The sequence below is a fragment of the Alligator sinensis genome, unplaced genomic scaffold (assembly GCF_000455745.1).
Source record: "Alligator sinensis unplaced genomic scaffold, ASM45574v1 scaffold26_1, whole genome shotgun sequence".
Classification (NCBI taxonomy): domain Eukaryota; kingdom Metazoa; phylum Chordata; order Crocodylia; family Alligatoridae; genus Alligator; species Alligator sinensis.
In genome coordinates, this window is record NW_005842448.1 from 494,000 (window position 1) to 513,660 (window position 19,661).

General features: G+C 38.8%; 1 protein-coding gene across 1 annotated transcript in view; it reads left to right on the forward strand.

The window, feature by feature from the left end:
- The window catches only part of CADM2 (cell adhesion molecule 2), a 274,783-nt gene that overhangs the window by 90,710 nt on the left and 164,412 nt on the right, over positions 1-19,661 (forward strand). The window contains exons 3-5 of the mRNA XM_014523118.2: positions 1,871-2,023; positions 6,089-6,226; positions 15,508-15,678. Coding sequence (XP_014378604.2) covers positions 1,871-2,023; positions 6,089-6,226; positions 15,508-15,678 — 462 coding nt within the window. The remainder of the gene's footprint in view (positions 1-1,870; positions 2,024-6,088; positions 6,227-15,507; positions 15,679-19,661) is intronic.

Below are 19,661 nucleotides of genomic sequence, written 5' to 3' on the forward strand. Positions count from 1 at the left end.
CATTCCAAGCCAATATGAATATTAATGGATATAACATATCTTACTTGGATATAAGATGATGCTGATTATTAGAAGACCCCCCCAATAATTAGATTCTATATATGGAACAGTTATAAATTTGACATAATTTCCCAGGTATAGAATCTAATTATTGGAGGTTTACCATGAATTTGTCCCTTTCCCCCTGCTACAGCAGGGAAAATAAATCAGGTGGGGGGAGGGGTTATGTGGCCTGCCCCCCCTCAACTTTTTCTCCCTGCATCCCCTTCCCCCCTCTGCTGTCAGACCCGCTCTCCCTGAGAATATAGAAAAGGAGCAAATTTGAAAATACAGATGTATGAATTTATGCATCTATCTTTTTTTAAAAAAAACTGATACAAGCTTTAGCACAGGTATTACACAAACATACTTTTAAGCAGCACTTTTATACTTTCTTTTATCAAATACAAACTATTCATGTTGTTAGTCCAAAGCCAAAAGGCTCACAATTTATCATCTAGTTCGTGAGGCTGGGTCCCAGCAGAGTCAACAGCATTTCAAGCCATGGTGACCCCACAGCTTGGCATTTTTCAGTATATGTGTGTACTCTGGATACTACCCCTACAAAGGATTCATGTATTAATTAGCCCTGCACTTATGACTGGAACCAGGTATTTTTATCACAAGTCCTGGGGTCTTCCAAAAATGTATATACAGATGAGATGCAGGGCAACCTTGTCCAGTTACACCTCCTGGGGAGTGGGGCCACAGTCATCATATGTAACAGGCTGAGAGAGGGGGCAGCAGAGGGATGCTCAGTGAACTGTTTGGGACCCCATTTGGTGATGTTTGCCAGACATTTAGGGCTGGTGAAGAAACATGAATCATTGGAAATTGGAAAGGAAGGCATAAATCAGCTGTGGGTGTGAAGAGGAACTTGAAATGTATTAAATGTAGTAGCTCTCCATGACTTGAAAAAGAGTCTGCACTGAGGGAGACTGTGCTCAGTGGACATTACTACATATCTAGATGGGCTGCCCTAATGTATCTTTGTAGTAGATTCCCATCAGTATGTTTGCCCATTATGGGTCATGTGTTTTATAGTCATGCTCAGTGTTGGCTGCATTTTTAACAACTTCATAGTTGATTTCATTACTGAGCACATGCTACTTTTGGCAATGGTTTAATGATAGACAAAATATTTGATGAGGTTTATTTGTAGGCAATTGTGAGACAAGGAGCTTTTTTTCCCCTCATGCTGACTGGGGGAAAATCCTTGTCTTATAGCTGAGTAAATACAGTAAAAAACATTTTCAAGAAAGCAGTATATAACCAAAAAGCTTTAGGAGAAATAGGGTTTCTTAAAAGAGAATAGAAGTTTAAAATGGAATCCAAACACGTAAATTCAAAACAAAATATTTTGGGGAAGAAAGGAAGGGTAAGGTTATTATAAGGCTAGAATGCATCAAACAATTGCAAAGGACTAGCATGGGAATTTCTGCTTCTGGGAGAAAAAAAACAAAATTGGTGGCTGCCAACATTCATCCACCTTGATGTAACATATGCATGTTCTGGTTCAGATGATAAAATACATAATATCATTAGTATGATTTGGTAAAATACATAGTTATTTATTTCAAAGACCAAAAGGCAAATGAGGTTGTCTGTGTCACCTAATTGGCTTGTTAAATTGGTCAAACTTTACATCATCTTCATTATTTATCATTTTCAACTGATTTGAGTATATCCTGAAACCTGGCTTGCACCCCTATATAGTAGATTTATAATTTTTAGAAGTTTGTTGGATTGCTAAATACAACCTATTGTGTAATGTACCATATCATCCTAACATAATATGTTATATCTTTAACATGTACATTTTGTTTTTCAGCCCTGAGGGACAACAGAATTGAGCTGGTTAGAGCTTCATGGCATGAACTGAGCATCAGCGTCAGTGATGTATCTCTGTCAGATGAAGGGCAGTACACCTGTTCTTTATTTACAATGCCTGTCAAAACTTCCAAGGCTTTTCTTACTGTTTTGGGTAAGTCTAACTAGCTTTGAATACCAAAGTGGAAACTATTGGAGAGATGAGGACTAAGATTTCTTTAGCTTCAATAAATACTTTTAAGGGGAAATTTTCAGAAAACTTTTCAGACAATGCATGTTAAACATCTACTAATGCTTTTTTTTTTAAGATTGTTTGCCTAAAGCCATGCCTGAAGGTAGCAAGTCCCTTATTAGCTGTGATATGGTAAGATCATGAAGTATAGAGCACACAAAAAAGCACCTTATGGCCAGGTGCAGACATGAGACTTTTTCTGGTTTAGGTGATTGGAAACTGGTTTATACCTGTAACAAACAGAAGTTTGGGGCAAATAGACCATTTAAAAAAATAGCAGATCCCTGTCTAAGATAGACCCGGGTAAATATAGTATCAGCTTTACTTGATTTAGGTTAGATGGTTCTATTGAACCTCCATTCCAGGTCCGCTTGTGAATCAAGGTAAGTCACCCTCCACCAGTATCCCAGTTGCCTGTGCAGGGTCCCTACTAACCACCTCTGACAGAGAGCTGCGGCAACTAGCTGAGCAGCTAGTCGGCCTGACCCACAAGCTCTCTGTTTTTCAGCCGCAGGCAAGATAGAGGCAGGGGGCAGGGAGTGGGGCTCACAAAGTGATGGGGGGAAGCAGTGCCAACAGTACACCTCACATTCCCAGCTGGGTTAGCTGGGCATTTTCCATCTCCAGAGCCAGCACCAACTTCCTGACTTAAGCCACTTCTCTGCAGCTGCAAGTGCATGGCTGCCCCCTAGGTCTTCACCCCACCCCCCTCCCACCTCCAGGGACCAGAGCTTGTGTCTGAAGAGAAGTGGCTTCAGCAGGGAATTCAGTGTTGACTCGGTGAGGGGAGTGGGGGGTGGAGAAAGGGGGCGCAGGATCCTGTGAGTCCTTCAGGGCATGGTCCCAGGGCTTGGGATAGAGCAGAGACACTCTGTGCCCCACCAACCTGGCTGGGAATGTGGGGTACACCACTAGCATCCCCCCTCCTTGAGCAGCTCAAGAGTCCTGCTCCTCCCCTCACACCTCTGTCCTGCATGAGGTTGACCCCAGTGACCCCACCCTGGACAAAGCCCAGGGACTGTCATGCCACCGAACAGGGCAAGCATGCCTCTCTCCACTGGCTACCTGCAGCTGCCAGCTGCCCAACAGATGAGAGGGCAGCGGGGAGAAGCGTGTGCCTGACAGCCAGTAAGGGATGGTGCAGCCATTCGGCTACATTTGTCTGTCCTCAAGAATCTCTGGCATGCTGGGAAGTATGTGATGGCATGCTGGGAAGTATGTGATAGCATGCCCAGCTTTCTGGCCTTGGCCACTACAGGCATCTCTCTGCCTCCCCCAACTAAAGAGTGAATGTGAATTCCCTTCACTCCCAATCCAGTTTACACAGCTTAGAGAAGGCTGCGTAGACTGGCTCAATTCCACCTTGGACTTTTTGAATGTCTGTACTTAGCCTATGAGGGCTAAGATGTGCATAACCTGTACATCTCAAGCAGCAAAGGGGTTAACAGGATTCATGTGTTCATCTCTGAACAATATACTGTATAGGGCAAAGGGAACAAAACCAGAGAGCGTGAAATCAAAAAGGGCTTTAGAGCCTTATAGTTTTTCCTTACCTATGCATTTTCTGGACTCATTCCACTCTCCTTTTTTCCTCTACAAAGTGTGTATTTCTGTGGGCTTCTTTTATGCTTCATCCTCTAAATGCTCTGCTGTTTTCCCCAAAGGTTAGAGAGACACACAGAAAAGCAATAGATTCATAGAGATGCCCAGGAAATAAAGTTTCAGCTCTAAGCTCTATGTGATTCTATGAATGTCAGTAGCCCAATCAGCTGAAATTGCTATAGTTCATTGAAACACACCTGCGTACCTAACAGGTTATATGATTTTAGAGATGGATTTTTCTTTTGTCCCTGAACTTGGTTCATTTTTTTCTCTCTCTCTCTTGTTTTGTTTTTTTACATTTAGAAAGGCAGGCAGTTGAATTTAAAAGGACTAATGCAATGATTTCTCGGTGCTGGCAATATTAACATGAATCCAGCCGGTGAATTGGCTTTGTGCATAGGATATGAATTATGTCTCACAGTAGTCCCACTGAGACTACTTTACAAAAATCTTCACAAGTTTGCCGTTAAGGACAAAAATATCCACTCAGAGTAGAGTATTTGAAGATAACAAATGACTACGGTTTGTTTGTTTTTTTGTCCATAGAGAGCTATCTTATAATCTAAAAAATAGATAACTAGCAAAATTCAATTTCTTATATGGCAGCAATAGATACAAAATGTTCCAAAGGTCCAAATGTCAAAAAATTAATAAATAAATAAATAAATTGATGTTCAATTAATACTTGCTCCAATAGCTGCTAATTAGGTTGACAAACAATCTGTTCTCCTTTAAACAGAAGAAAAACTAATGCTTAAGAAGCATCAGTCTCTGTAGTTTTATATCATTTCTTTTTCAAACTCTAAAAATGTTCCAATATGAGACTAAAACTCTGTAATTCGTGACATCTTTCTTATTCACATAGAGAATATGTCTGTATATTATTCATCTTTTCATTCACTGGTCTGATTTGGATTAGAAGATTTTAGTACAGAGGGATTATTATTAGATACCATTTCATGACCCTGAAAAGGAATACATTTATTTCAGACATTTCAGTCTAATAGATTCTATTGCGTCTCCTTAAGGATTTTGTGTTGCTTCTGCTGTTGTTGGCTACAATTTCTTTGTCAGTTACCATTGGAGAATTAAAGGAGCCAAACTGGAAGATGCAGCTGTAGTCTGAATTGTTATAACTGAGCCCTTTATCCAGCAAAACTATCTGTGAACTATCTGTATTTGAACTGAAACACTTTTTTGTTTAAAAGTTATGTCTATGCTTCAAAAATCCTTGCCATATTGAATAGTAATTAATATTTTTTGTCCTGGGACCTGATCCATACTTCAGTGCTTAAAGGGAAGATTACTCATAAATTCAGTAGACTTTGGATGTGGCTTATTATTGTTTTTGTTATTGTTATTACCATATTTAGCCAAATCCAAGATGGCTTAGAATTTAATATTATAAATTTGTTAAAATTTTCCATGTATAGAAACTAATTATTGGGGGTGGGGATTCATCTTAGATTTGTCTCCCCACTGATGTAGCATGGAATACAGCAGTGGGGAAAAGGGCTTGACCCATTCACTTTGTTCCTCCTTGACCCCTCTGCCTGTGCATGACCCCTATTCTGTGTCTGCCTACCCTCCTCCCCACACCACTCCCTTGCCACTGACTTTCTGCTGCTCTGCTGCACCTCTGCACTGGCTCTGGAGCAGTGCTCGCCCAGCTCCAGCCTGACCCACTCTGCCCTGCCAGGCACAAGCAGTAGTGGCAAAAGCCAAAGCAGTGGGGCCAAAGTCAAAACTAAGGTGTTGTCAGCCATGGGCCAGTACTCAAATCTAAGACAAGGTTTTATTTTCCCTGTGTTGTTTGGGGGAAGAAAACTTGTCTTAGATTCAACTAAGTATGGTATAATCTCTGAGAAAAAGAAGTCCTTTTCTTTTTCTCCTTTCTTTATTCAGATTTTTTAATTAGTACTCTCTAAGTTTGTATTGTAAATATCCTTCCAGAAGTTGGATGACTTTGGCTGCTGGTCTTGGCTTTGATATACTCTAACAACATGTTCCCTTACATGGCCTACCAAACTTGGCTGTCCATCCAAACTTGTCTTAATACACTGAAACCAGTTTAGATCTAGCTACAGGAAGTCACTCTGAATGGGAACATAAAGTATAAAGTGAACCGAGTTAATTTTAAGTTGAAATGCACAATATTTTTCCTTCTCTCATAATCTAGTATGGTATAGCTAAACTAGAAAAATAGAATCAATGACCCTCATTGCTGAGAAGTATAACACTCAAAGTGAATAAAAGAAGCTGTTAATGATTGTAGTGTACCTGTAGTGCTTAAATTCTTTTGGAAATTGGCAGAGATTTCACTGAGAATTCTGGACAAATGCCTATAGTGATACATGTTGTATCTTTTGTTTGTATGTTTATTAGGTGTTCCTGAGAAGCCACAAATTACTGGATTTGCTTCACCAGTTATGGAAGGAGAGAGGATGCAGTTAACCTGCAAGACATCTGGCAGTAAACCAGCAGCTGATATTAGATGGTTTAAGAATGATAAAGAAGTTAAAGGTATTGAAAAGAATTTTCTTATAATTAGGTCTTAACATTATTGAAACGAGCATTTAGTGGGGTACAGAATTGTGTGGAATTGTATTTTTCATTAATTTCTTTAAGAAGGTGGTCTTTGTCTGAGTGTTCAAAAATCAGTTAAATCTGGAAGAACTGATTAAAATAATTTTAGTTGTGGCTTTTTCCCAAAATGTTATACATTATAATTTTTAATTAAACTGGACTTGTGGCAGTTTATTCGTAATACCGTGAGCAGAGCAGCCCTCTTCAGGATCTGCTGTGCTCACCCCACATGGAGTGAGGAATAGAAAAGGTTCTCTAAACTTAGCCTGTCTACCTTCTTCCTAACCGGATAACTGCATCTGGTGGGACCACCTTTACTGTGGTAAAAAATACCAGTAAAGACAAACCATCATTTTCAGCACCTAGAACATCAGGACCCTCATGAACAACCCTAATAGTGAATTCCCAGAGTGCTGCACTGCAACTGTGGTCCAAGAGCTCAGGTGACACAAAATCAATGTAGATGCACTGAGGGAGACCTGGCAAGTGGCAGATGGGAAGCTCAAAGAGCATGGATGTGGCTATACCTTCTTCTGGAAGGGTAAACAGGAAGGAGAATGCCAACTTCACAGAGTTAGTTTTGCCATTAAGAATGAATTCATAACATAACCCAGTGAGTTCCCTGTTGGAATTAATGAGCACTTCACAACCCTCCATCTTAAACTGGCAGGGAGCCAATGTGCCACTAGCATCAGCACCTATGCCCCAATTCTGCACACCACCATTAAAAACAAGGGGGAATTCTGTACCAGCCTTGAATAAGTCCTTTTTGATTTTCTGGAGAGAAACAGATTAATTCTTCTTGGTCATTTCAATGCCAGAGTCAGAAGGGACTCTAACTTCTGGAACAGAGCAACAGGCAAAAAGGAGTAGGAAAGGTCAACTTCAGTGACATCCTCCTCTTGAGCAAATGCATGAAACATGGACTTACCATCAGCAACACCCTGTTCCACAGGAAAACAGGCACAAGACATCATGGCAACACCCACAATCTAAGCATTGGCACCCGATTGACTATGTCATTATCCATGCCTGGGATTGCAAATATGTCCACATCACTCGAGTTATGATAGGAATTGATGATAGCTGGACTGATCACCGATTCATCCACACAGTATTTTACTCAAACTGTTTCCCAAACAACAACTCCAGCAATGCTGATGGAAGATCAATGTTAAAGGACTCAAGGACCAAAGCAAACAAGACCTCTTCCATCAGTGCCTCAGCAAAAAACTGGTGAGTTCCAATCAACAATAATGCGAGTATGTGTGATTCCCTCCTCAGGGCCACCCTCATCAGTGGCTGTGAAGAGACACTTGGATTCTCCATCAGAAAACATCAAGCCTGGCTTGATGAGAATAACTAGAAGATCCCAGAGTTGATTGATTGCAAGCTTAAGGCCTTTTTAGCTTGACAAAATGACACCAACTCCAAGAGAAAGAAATTGAATCTCCACCAAGTCAAGGCAAAGATCCAAAGGAGGACCTATGATATGAAGAACAAATGGTGGGAAGAGAAGGCTATGGAGATTCAACATCTCACTAACATTCACAATATCTGCAGTTTCTTCAGTGCCACCAAAGCCATCTATGGTCCTAGCACTCAGGGACCAATCCCCTTAATATGTAAGGATGGAAGAGACCTGATCAAGGAAGGGGGAGTCATCAAAGCACATTGGAAGGAGAATTTTGAAGACATTCTCAATCAAGACTGTTACTGATGAAAGTGTTCTCAAATCCATACCACAACATCCAGTCAGAGATGATATCAGAATCTCTCCAAAACTAGATGAAATGAGGAAAGCCATCAATCAGATGAAGAATCACGAGGCATCTGGAGTGGGTGGAATCCCCATGGAAAATTTCAAGCAGTGAGAGAAGAGCTCACCATCAGAGCTCCTTGCCCTCATCTTAAGGATCTGGAATGATGAGGAAATCCTAGATGACCTCAGGGACTCCATGATTATGACAGTCTCCAAGAAAGAAGACCAGACCAACTGGAAATTACAGAGGGATCACCTTGCTGTCCATCACAGGAAAGATCATGGTGAGAACTTTCCTGAACCATCTCCTTCCAGTTGCTAAAGAGCCCCTTCCAGAATTTCAGTGTGGGTATAGGTTATCAAGAGGCACAACTGGCACAATCTTCACAGCTCGCTAGCAGCAGGCAAAATGCTGGGAACAACATAAACCTCTATGCATGGTCTTCTTTGACCTCATGAAAGCTTTCGACTCTGTCAACCGAGAAGTGTTGTGGAGGATCCTTCTGAGGTATGGATGCCTACTAAATTTGTCACCATCCTCTGTGTGCAGGATGGTATGCAAGAAGTGGCTCTCAGTAATGGATCTATCACAGATGCCTTTGAGTTTAAAACAGGAGCTAAGCAAGGCTGTGTCATTGCTCCAACACTCTTCTCAGTATTCCTTGCCACATGCTACATCAGACCACCAATAAGCTTCCAGCTGGAGTGGAGCTACACTACTGAATGGATGGTGCACTGTTTAACCTCAGCCAGCTCCAAGCCAAAACTAATACCATCATGACCTCTGTCACTGAGCTCCAGTTCTCTGATGATACTGTGGTATGTTCTGACTTGGAAGCAGACCTTCAGGCAATCATTAACCTCTTTACTGAGGCATACAAGGAAATGGAACTTCTACTTAACATTGAGAAGACTAAATTCCAGTGAGACTGGAGAACATTGAATATTTCCCATACCTTGGAAGCCATCCCTTTCAGAAAGCTGACAGCAAAGAAATCTAACTTTGCCACAAAATTTTCAGGTGCAGTTTTCAGATACTGGACGGAGTATGTGTTTGAAGATCATGACATCAGATCCGAAACCGGGCTCCTGATTTATCAGTCATCATCCCCACTTTTCTGTAAATGGAGCTGAGACATGGATAGCATACAGGAGGCATCTAAAGTTATAGAAGCATTACTATCAACACTGCCTGTGGAAGATCTTCCCAATCCAGTGGGAGGACAGATGCGCCAACATTAGCATCCCCTCTGCGAACAAACATCATGAGTATTGAGGCGGTGATCATCTGACATCAACTTCATTGGGCCAGCTATGTCATCTGGAAGCTCTTCAGGGATCTCCTCAAGGCCAGCTTGAAAAAATGAAACATCAGTGCCAATTTACAGGAAACTATCATCCAGGAGCTCCCCAAATGGAGGAAGAGTCTGCTGCAGGGATCTCAGTACTTTGAAACTTCATGACAACAACAGGAAATTGAAAAGTAGGAGTGTCGCAGAGCACTGAGGTGCCCTGCTCCTAAAGAGGGGAAATAAGGAGCCCAGCTGTTGGTTGCCAGGGCAACTGGAGCTAGCAAGAGATCACACCTGCCAGTGGTCAGCTGACTGAAAGGGGCAGGGCCTGGCTCCCTTATAAACCCTAGGGGCTGAGGCCAGAAATAGTTCCCTGCCAGCAGCTGAGGAGGCAGGAGCTTTCTGTCATGGAAGAGAGGAGAAGCCTGATTCAGGAGCAGCATCTGACACTGCTGCGAGATGAAGAATCCCCGGTAGGCTTGAACATGGTTATAGCCGGGCGGCTTCAGTTTAAGTTATAGCCAAAGGGCTTACGTTTGTGTTGCTGTTTGTCACCGGTGGTTTGGGTGAGGCTACTAGGGGTTGAAAGAGGCCTCATAGGGGACCCACAGCTGTGCGGGGACCCCAGCACCAGTGAGGGCGCAGCAGTCGGGGTGCACTGACCCCAGCCCCAGAAAGGGGGCAGTTGAGAGTTACTGTTAACAATAAGAGAAAACATTCACCTTTCTATAACATCCTATTGAATAATATATAATAAAACAAAGACTGTGATACAAAATTAATAAGTTAAAAAGACTGTAGTTGATACAGAAATCTATTTTTAATATACCTGTCTTGAGAGCTTTCAAATTCCAAATCAGAAAGGTATACTGGAAAGAGATAGGGACTTTCAGATCAAATCAGTTGAAATATACCTGAGTTTCTTTGGCCCACATGGAAAGCACAGAGACAGAAAATGGGGCCTTTCAATTTGCAGGGTGTTTGAGGATGCCAAGTAAAAAGTAGCACCTTGTCAAATATAATTAAAAGGCAAAATTTAACAATGTAAATAACATACATGGTAGATTATTCCAGCAAACCTGTCATCCAAAAGAGATGACAAATTGAGTGTATGCAAGCTATCTAAAGATGAAAAATAACTGTAGGTAGCATCAGTATCCTAAATGAGCAACTGGTTTAAGCAGGCATAACAGCAAGGGCCACATGTCTCACCAGATGGCTCTTTAAACATCATATTTTATAAGATTTTTTGTGGTGATTCTGCCTTACTGTTTTAGATGCAATGTAGAAGCAGAAAAGCAGAGAGTATGGAGAATATGTCCATTTTCTGGATAGTTTCCTAAAGGTTGGACATAATAAAGAAAATCCAATAGATGGATGAGGAAAACGTTGCAAGTGAGGAAAACCAGTAGATGAGGGAGAGACAAATGAAGGGAAATCCTATATTTGGTTTAGTTTTCTAGGTCTTTTGAAGAGCACATTGCCATTTTCACAAAGGTTAGAAATAAAATAACCTAACCCGTTTGCAATGACATCAGCAGAAGTTACATTAGCTTTTATGCTCTGGAAAAGGTGAGATGATAAATCTGAGAAAACAGAGATGAAATTATATGTTAATGCAGCTGACATTAAAGGTTGGGAGTTCACCTGTCTAGCACCAGTAAATCTAACTGTGTTACAGTATATTATACATGGTGCAAAAGAATATGAATGATGAGTTGAGAGTAGCACTAAAGGAAAAAAGGCTCTTTGAATTGTGGTTGCATTTATATTAGCAAAAGATAAAATAAAATAAAACATCATCTGGTAAGAGACAACCATTTAACAGACTAAATCTTAATAATGGAAAAGACTATGAATCATTACATTCTCTGCTTTACATCTCAGTGTTTTGGCTCTGATATATGCATCAAATCTGCATGGTTTTGTGAAACTAGACTTTCTGGTCCTTTTTTATTCCCACCTACTTGATGATAATACCAGAGCATTTCTAAGATGAGTTTACTAAGGATATAGACAGGTGTAGCAATGTCAAAGAATACTGATATAAGCTGTTACAGTGCAATAGTATCATACTCAATGCACTTATACCATACCAGTAGTGCCATAAATGTGGCAAAACTTCTCCAACTTTATCCTTACTTCATTCAGTGTCAAAGTTAAGCTGATTTTTAACTGACAATTGATTACATTACCAAGGAGCATTACATTACCCTACCCTGAAGGAATCGGACATATAAGTAAATATATAATACATTTTAATAAAAATAATCTGACTTTTTTTATGTGGCTTGTTATGCTCTTGAAAATATAATTTTGAGTGCATATTTTTACCTTTCAGAAATGTCTTCCTACTGTTTTTCTAGTGAACTTGGGCAGTGAAAATAAAAATGCTAACGTAGCTTTTGAGTTTTTGTTGTTTTAAATTTTTTTTTTAAGTTATTATGTGTGGAGTTCAGAATCTATTTGTCTTAACAAAACTCTAACTGAAAGGATAATACCTATTCAGATTGCAGTGCAAGGTTATAGTAAAATTTGATGAAAAATATGTGGATGCCAACAATACAAACTTTGCTTAATACAAGTAGGAAGAAATAACTTAAGTGTGTGAGAACAATACACTGTTATAAAGTGTTGAAAACAAAAAATGACAGATCAATAAGTTTCTGTTGTTTCCCTCCTCTGAGGTCCACAGTCATGAGATATACAAAGTGTTAACCAGTCAGAGCAGGTATACAGATTGCTTGCGGCAAGTTCCAGGAAAATTATTAGTCTCAACAGAGGACTTTCTCTGGACTTTCTACTTCACTTCATCAAATGATTATGATTTTTCAAAGGGTTGAAAAATCCTTGTGTGTGGCCTGTGTGACTGCATCTACATGAGATGTTGACTGCATGGTAGCTCGTTACTACTGCGCAGTAGCATCATATGGCACAAAGCATGACACAATGTTACTGTGTAGTAGTAATGAGCTGCTGTGCAGTCAGCATCACCTAAAGGCTATTCAGTGATGCTACTGTGAAATAACTCCAGTTACTGTGCAGTCATTTATTATTTGTTTATACAAGTACTTGTTTATACAATTACTAAATGACTGCACAGTAATGACTGTACAGTTAGCATCTTGGGTAGACTCAGCCAATGTGTGGGGGGTATGGTGGGGGGGGAGAGGACATGGATAGAGGTAAGGGAAATAAAAAGAAGCAACAAAAAGAGAGAGAGAAATACAGCATCATCAAAAATGTGCTAACCAGCCAGAGTTCAAGCTCTATAGAGACCCTTTGTATCTCTCTTATTACTAGTATGTGCTACAATAATATCTTCACTGATATTTTTATCCATATTTTATTCTGTTCCCCTATGAATTAGCATAGTTACACTAATGCATATTATAGTCGCACATTTACTCTGCTTTATATACATAACATAGAAGGAAAATATGGCCTTTTGGGGGAAATTTCTGATGATACAAATATACAGGGCTTACCTAATGGCCCATAAGTAGTTAGCTGTGTTAGTCTGAAGTCATGCAGAAAGGAGGAAAGGTACATATCTACCCTGCCTTATTTTTGTAATAATGCATTAATTGCCATAGTTTTTCATGAACATTAAGGCTCAAGGTTTTTGAAAAGCTGGAGGTCTAAAATAAAGATCCTAAATCTATTTTAGGAACATGGAAAAAGTAGTTTAATTTTCCAAAGGCCCTCTTGCATTGAAATCATTGTCTACAATGGTGCAAGGCAGCTAAGTGAGCTCTTACATGCTATTTGTGAAACTGCTTTGCAGCAGAACTAAGTAGCCTGGCCATACCAACACACTAAGATGCTTTTACTGCTTTATTCTGGACCTAACATTTGCAGAATTAGGTCAGGTAGATTTAACTTTGGGCCTTGTTAGACCTTATGCTATAAGCCGAACAAATGTTAATCAGCTTAGTGTTGTTTGGCTTAGTGGAGCAGTCACACAGTAAGGCAAAAAACCTGCTCTGACTGCTCAGCTGTGACTTGCCATTAGATATTTGGTGAGCAGGGATAGGACTTGGAGCAGGACTTCCTTGCTGCTTTCGCTGGGCAGAGAGCAGGCCCATCACTGTGCCAATTGCAGTTCTGGTCTCGCTAAAATTGTCATAGCAGCTCTACAGTGAGAACAGGGATGTCATGCTTAAGCCCTGGTAGCTCTGCTCCCAGTGCAGAGCTGCCACAGATCTACAATACCAAGCTTCTTGCCTGGAGCTTTCTGGTCTTGAGCTGAAACTGATTTCACCTGGCAGCCCCATTCTCAGTGCAGAGTCATTGTGTCATTTTCAGTGAGACCAGAGAGTACCAGGGCTGTAGCCCTGGAGCTTGCTTGCTCTGAGCAGCCCAATCCCAATCAACCTGCCACCCCACACCCCGCCGATTGGCCAGGCACCAGCCAGCTGGCTGGGCACCACTTGAACTAAAAGGAGCCTGATCCTTTTTTCCCCACAGCTCAGGTTTGGAGATAATCCTGCCCTGGAGTGGTATAACTTTAAGCTAAATAACTAGTGTTTTAAGCCACTTAAAAGGTGTCAATATGCAGCCAGTCCAGGGTTTAAGAGCCCCAACTGTAGACACACTGCCTTTTGGTTTAATTATGGATGATTTGGGGGAGGGGGAGGGGTATGGGTTATATTGTCCATGATGTTCCGTTCCTCTATGAATAAAATAACCTTGGTTTAGCCATGGTTAATATTTCCCTCAGCTTTTTAATCCTTAAAACTTGATAGTCAGTTCAGCAAAAACTGAAATGTGTTTAATGCTTAGTAACCAACAGCCTATTTTACTGTTTTGAGGGTGGAGAGACAATTAAATATTTAGCATTTCTTAACTACTTGGATTCCCATGTTATCTAGAATCAGTTAAAATAGAACCTCTCTCTGATTTCGCAAATACTTCTAATAAAAAAAGCCATTTTAGATTTGCTTTTTAAAATCGACTTTTTATGGAAATTTTATTTGGGTCATCTTCCCTTCCCTAATGGGTTTTAGTATAATTTGTAAAAGTGAAACCTCTTGCATTTTCCTTCTCTTTATTAGGACACAGAGGACACATGCAATCTCAGTAGTTTATTCCTTTCTAAAAAAAAAAAAGTAATTTTAAGGCCTTCATTATAACAAATCAATATGGTTTGTTCTCCAAGCTCCTGTTTTGCTAAAATAAGCAAGAACGCAACAAGCAGTGTTAATAGTTGAGTGTAGAATAAAACTAATTGAAGAGAACTTTAATGGGTTATCCCATTAACTTCTGTACAGAAAACCCCCCCCACTTCATTTGTTGATTCTAGTTGTCTTAAATATACATCATATAAGAAGGCTTTTCTAATGAAAAGCCCAGCCCTGCCTAATAGTGAGCATCTCCTGAGAATAGATCCCTGTGAAACTGAAAGTCCCCTGTATCTCAGAGAATAGGTCCCCACTAAACAGGAGGTACTAGAAAGCAAGAGACTAGTTTTGCACAGGAAAACAGTCTGAAACATATATATATATAATTTTAAAAAAATGCATGTGGTTTATCTGCAAATTAGTATAGCGCAGTTCTTTGAAATCAGGCCAGTGGTATTAACATCTTAATTTCTACCTTAGTTAAATTCGTAGATTAAATTAATCCAGTCTAAACTGTAGTACAGAATCTAAATAAAGTAGTTGCCATCCTAATCTGACCAGATTAATAATGAATACAGAATAGCATGGCTTTAATGTATTGCATATCTGTGGAAAATTATATGCATGGACTTATAAAGTTTTACTCTGAGTGACATTTCTAATATTTAAGGGAATTTAAGAAAAGAAGGATTATAGTCTACTAATAGACTGCAGAGGAAGCTTTTTATCAGATGAAGAACTAGATATACTCGAGATAATGAGGAAAGGAATTTCCTCTTGAGAGTTTATCTTTTAGTTGGTTTTTTTTTTTTTTTTTTTTAATTGCTTCTCCTAGCTACATATGCACATACCTCTAGAAACAGGAGTATTGGTTCTTTGATCAGATGAATAATGGTAGTATATCTAGCTATATAATGTATTTTGTTTTTAAGCAGCTAAGCTACCGGTAAGTTTTAAAAACTGGCTTGGTATCTATTGTATTAAATACTGTACTGTGTTTCTTTAAAACAAGGGATCTGAAATTATTTGTTTTTCTTGCAGATGCAAAATATTTAAAAGAAGAGGATGCTAATCGTAAAACATTCACTGTTAGCAGCACACTGGATTTCCGAGTAGATCGCAATGATGATGGTGCAGTTGTAAGTTGCAGAGTAGACCACGAGTCCCTGAACTCTACACCTCAGATAGCAATGCAGGTTCTAGAAATACATTGTAAGTACTATATCTACATATATATTTATATACATCTACTCTCACTCATTGACAGAAAAAAATGAAACTTCTGCATAGGGCAGTTAACAGGCAGAGAAAAAAATGACTCATTTAAAGAGTTAGAAATATATAACCCTTTTTCTATATCCCAGGTTTGCAATCCTCAATAAAAGAAAGTTATCAAGAAAGTCAATAGGAGTTTTGTTTTGTTTTTAAAGTAAAGACTAGCAGATTAGGCAGTTAATTTGTTTAGCAGAGGAGGAGAGAGAGGACTAGCATTTGTACTTTTAAATAGATTCACTGGTTCTTTGAGAGAGTTTTGCATCAGACAAACTGTAGTTGTATGTAGTAGCTAGTATTTTGGATGATAATATTGTAGAAATGAGGATATTAGTGAGTACTATTAGGGTGGTGTTACAGGTTACATGTAAAACCATCATAAAGGTATTTAAAGGAGGAACATTCACCTGATTAAAAGGTGTTAACCCATGCTCAGTATCCTGTAAACATTTTAAAGTTATGCCACTTCAAGTGAGGATTGTCTTCGATTGGTTGTACCCATCTCATCCCATGTTTTTATTAGTCTGCTTTGGGGAGATAAATATACTAATTTCATTTCTTTATCATGTATGCAGTGAGGCCTCTGGGTCTCAGATCTGCTCCAGTGTGGCATGCATGTGGCAAATGTATTGGGTCTGAACTCTGCACAGTGAGTTTCCTGGATCTCAGCTCTGTCCTGGTATGGGTACTAACCCAACTCCCCCTGCAACCCAATCCAAATTCAGTGAAACGTGCAAAATGTTGGTCCATTATTTATTTATTTTTTTTAATTCTTTTTTCACTTCTTTCTCTTCACTCCTCTCCCCTGCCCTTTCAGTTTTAAACAGATGGGTTTGTTTTTAAACAGTGGGACAAAGCTGCCCTGCCCATTCATCAGACTGGTTGCCCAAGTTGCCTCCTGGACTAGCAGTCACCAGTCTTTGGAAGTGCAGGGAGCAATATCCCCTATCCAGGACATAAGGAAAGTATAAAAGTGTTCACTCTTGCAAAAATGGATCTTTCTCCCAGAAGGAATGTTTCTCCCAGGAAAAATTGAATGAACACTTGTATGTTCATAGCTTCTACCAGCAGAATAGCAATTCTCCCTAGAGAAACATAATGTCTGTACATGACCTCTGTCCTCCTTGGGCTGGAGAGGACACTTGACAGAGGTGGTGGGTCAAAAGTGGCAGTTGATGAAGGTGGCGATTAGATGGTGCATTCTCACATGACCTTGCTTAAGGGCTAAATAAAATCTCTTTGCAGGCTGGATCAAGTCTGCATAGATTGTCAACTTGTTATTTTGGTTATTACTCTATTCTTTTATGATTTTTCTGCTCTATAATTATGTTTAAGGTTTAGACTCTGTTTCAAGCTAGTTTCCCTTCAGAGTGAACTAAATGGATGTGACTTCATCAAGACAGAGAACAGTGAAAAAGAAGTTGTGTGAACAATTGAAATGACAGGATTGTACTGAGACCTAGTGAATGATAGAGACAAATTAAATCTGACCATTATGATGAGGCTATATTGGACAGGCATTGTTAATGAGCCCACAGGGAGATCTATAGAAAGATCTTTCACACTTTATTCACTAGCTTTAGACAATACTTTGCTAAAACTAAAAAACAGTATTAAGTATAAGAACATAGTCACCAATCTAGGTTACATTTTAATTTCTCCCTGATCCGTTTAATTTATCATGGAATGAGGCAGACCAGTTCACATAAAATCAAACAAACCTTAATCATTACTTAATACTTGAAGCAATGCAGAGCTAAAACCTAAGGATCTCCTTTTTTTTCCCCCTTTAATATTACTAATAATATTTTTAGGCCTTTTTTTATTTTGTTTTTTTTATGGCCAGGTCTAGATCTGCATATTTAGAAATAGGATTCCCTGTATTATTTATAACCTGAACAGAAGTAGAATGTCTTGAGGGAGAAGATGATCAGCACTCAGATCCTGAGGGAGAAAATGTGCCAGTTTTCATATGTTTTCCAGAAGTATTTTGCAGTTTACATATATTAGAATGATTTGGATAATGGTTGGATGAACATCCAACATTTTGGTTGAACTGATCAACCAAACCCTCCAATCTTTATAGACTTATCCATCCCTAGATTATATTTCTTCTCACTTGAGTTTCATCTCTCCATTTATATGTTCAGTGCAGGGCTGCCCTAATGTTTTGCTGTCTTGCTAAAGGGTTTGGCCATAATTTTAATTCAGGCTTGTCCAGTGGGGAGTTAGTTGTGGCATGACACTGGTATTTTTCTACTGACCCTTACTGTCAATGATAAGCCTAGAATAGAGTACTAATAGCTGCTATAGTATTGCTTGGAAGGTTGTTGTCAGACCATCTGCCACTGACTATTAGGTAACCTTCTTATAAGTGATAAAAATTTCATTTTATTGTTTACTATTTTTCTCAACTTTTAAAAAACTACTTCTGGTCCATTATTAAATGATCATGGTTAAAGTACTGCCATTATAAAAGGTTTGTTTGATATTGCAGTAATTTACTATACTGTATAACAAATATGCAAGGCTCTGCATGTGCTCTATGGGAAAGCCCATCTAGAGAGAGGCAAAAATTCCTAGAGGCTTTATTAAATCAAAACTATTCAAACTTCAGGTCTAATTGTAATCATTTCAAAACAGCAGCTGTGATGTGATCAATAGTTCAGCTCAGAATAAAGGTTTCTGCACTAAAGTTTATAGGATGATCACATTTCTCAAACACCAGCACTGTTATGCTAAATAAGTAGTAAGTAAAGAACTGTCTGTAGATGCAATTTTAGGTCTTGTTTTTTAGTTTGGATTTTTTTATTGGGAGACCATTTATTTTTTTTAAATGGTAGACAATTCATCTTCAATGTGGTATCAGACTGATAAGTTTACAGCTAAATTCCCTTTAGATTTTTTTCCCCATTAATGTGTGTAATAGGTTGTTTCATTATTACTAAATGATTTGGCACTCAATTTCAAGGCCCCACTTAAGGTTCTACAATAGTAGATTGTACTGGTTTTGAATCAGAAAAAAACCTGTATAAATTATTTAAAAAAAAAGTAAATCATATGTAATGAACCTGTACATCAATGTAAAACATATTACGTGTGTACACATGCATACATGGCCAAGAGGGACTGTGTCTTACCTGCATGCACAATTAGGCAATTGAAACTTTATAGGAATATGTGAAATAAAGTTTAAAAATGTTAGCTGGCTATTTGGTGTTACTACTTCAGTCATGGGTTTGGGGTTTTTTTGTAGTTCAGAGACTGATACATTTTAATTTTACCTTTTGAAAAGAGACATTTTTCACATTTTTCTAAATAAAATATCTTTTTAAAGGGTAAAGAGGCGATTTGAGTTCAAAGATGTGTGTGTACGCATATATATGCATGTATGTATAAAATCACCTATTCATATTGGATTCTGAATGAAAAAATAGTCTAATTATTTTGCTCAAATAGTATGTAAACACTGAGTTAATAAGAAAAATTATCTTGTTTTAAATTTTAAGATTAACGAATGCTTGAAACTTAGGAAGATACGTAAAGTAGTAAAGAATACTATCTGTGAACATTGAAGTTCAGTGCCACAATTTGCATGTTTAAATGAGATCAATTAGGTTAATGATGGATGAAAATAAGAAATCCATGATTTAAATGCAAAATAATTCAAAAACTTGTGGGTTCATTTGCTGCCAAACTTTAATCTTTCAAAGAGGCTCTCTAGTTCAAAGGGTTAATGTACAATCCTAACCTTTCCCATCTGGAAGCTTATGTTCAAATATGGTTCACATTTGGAATGTAATCCAATATCATTTATTTTTCTCTGCAGTCTTTTTTTCATACAGATGACACAAAATGGCTCAAAGATTATAGTCTGCATAGAAATTTAAATAATATTTATGGACATAGTATTCTATAGAAAT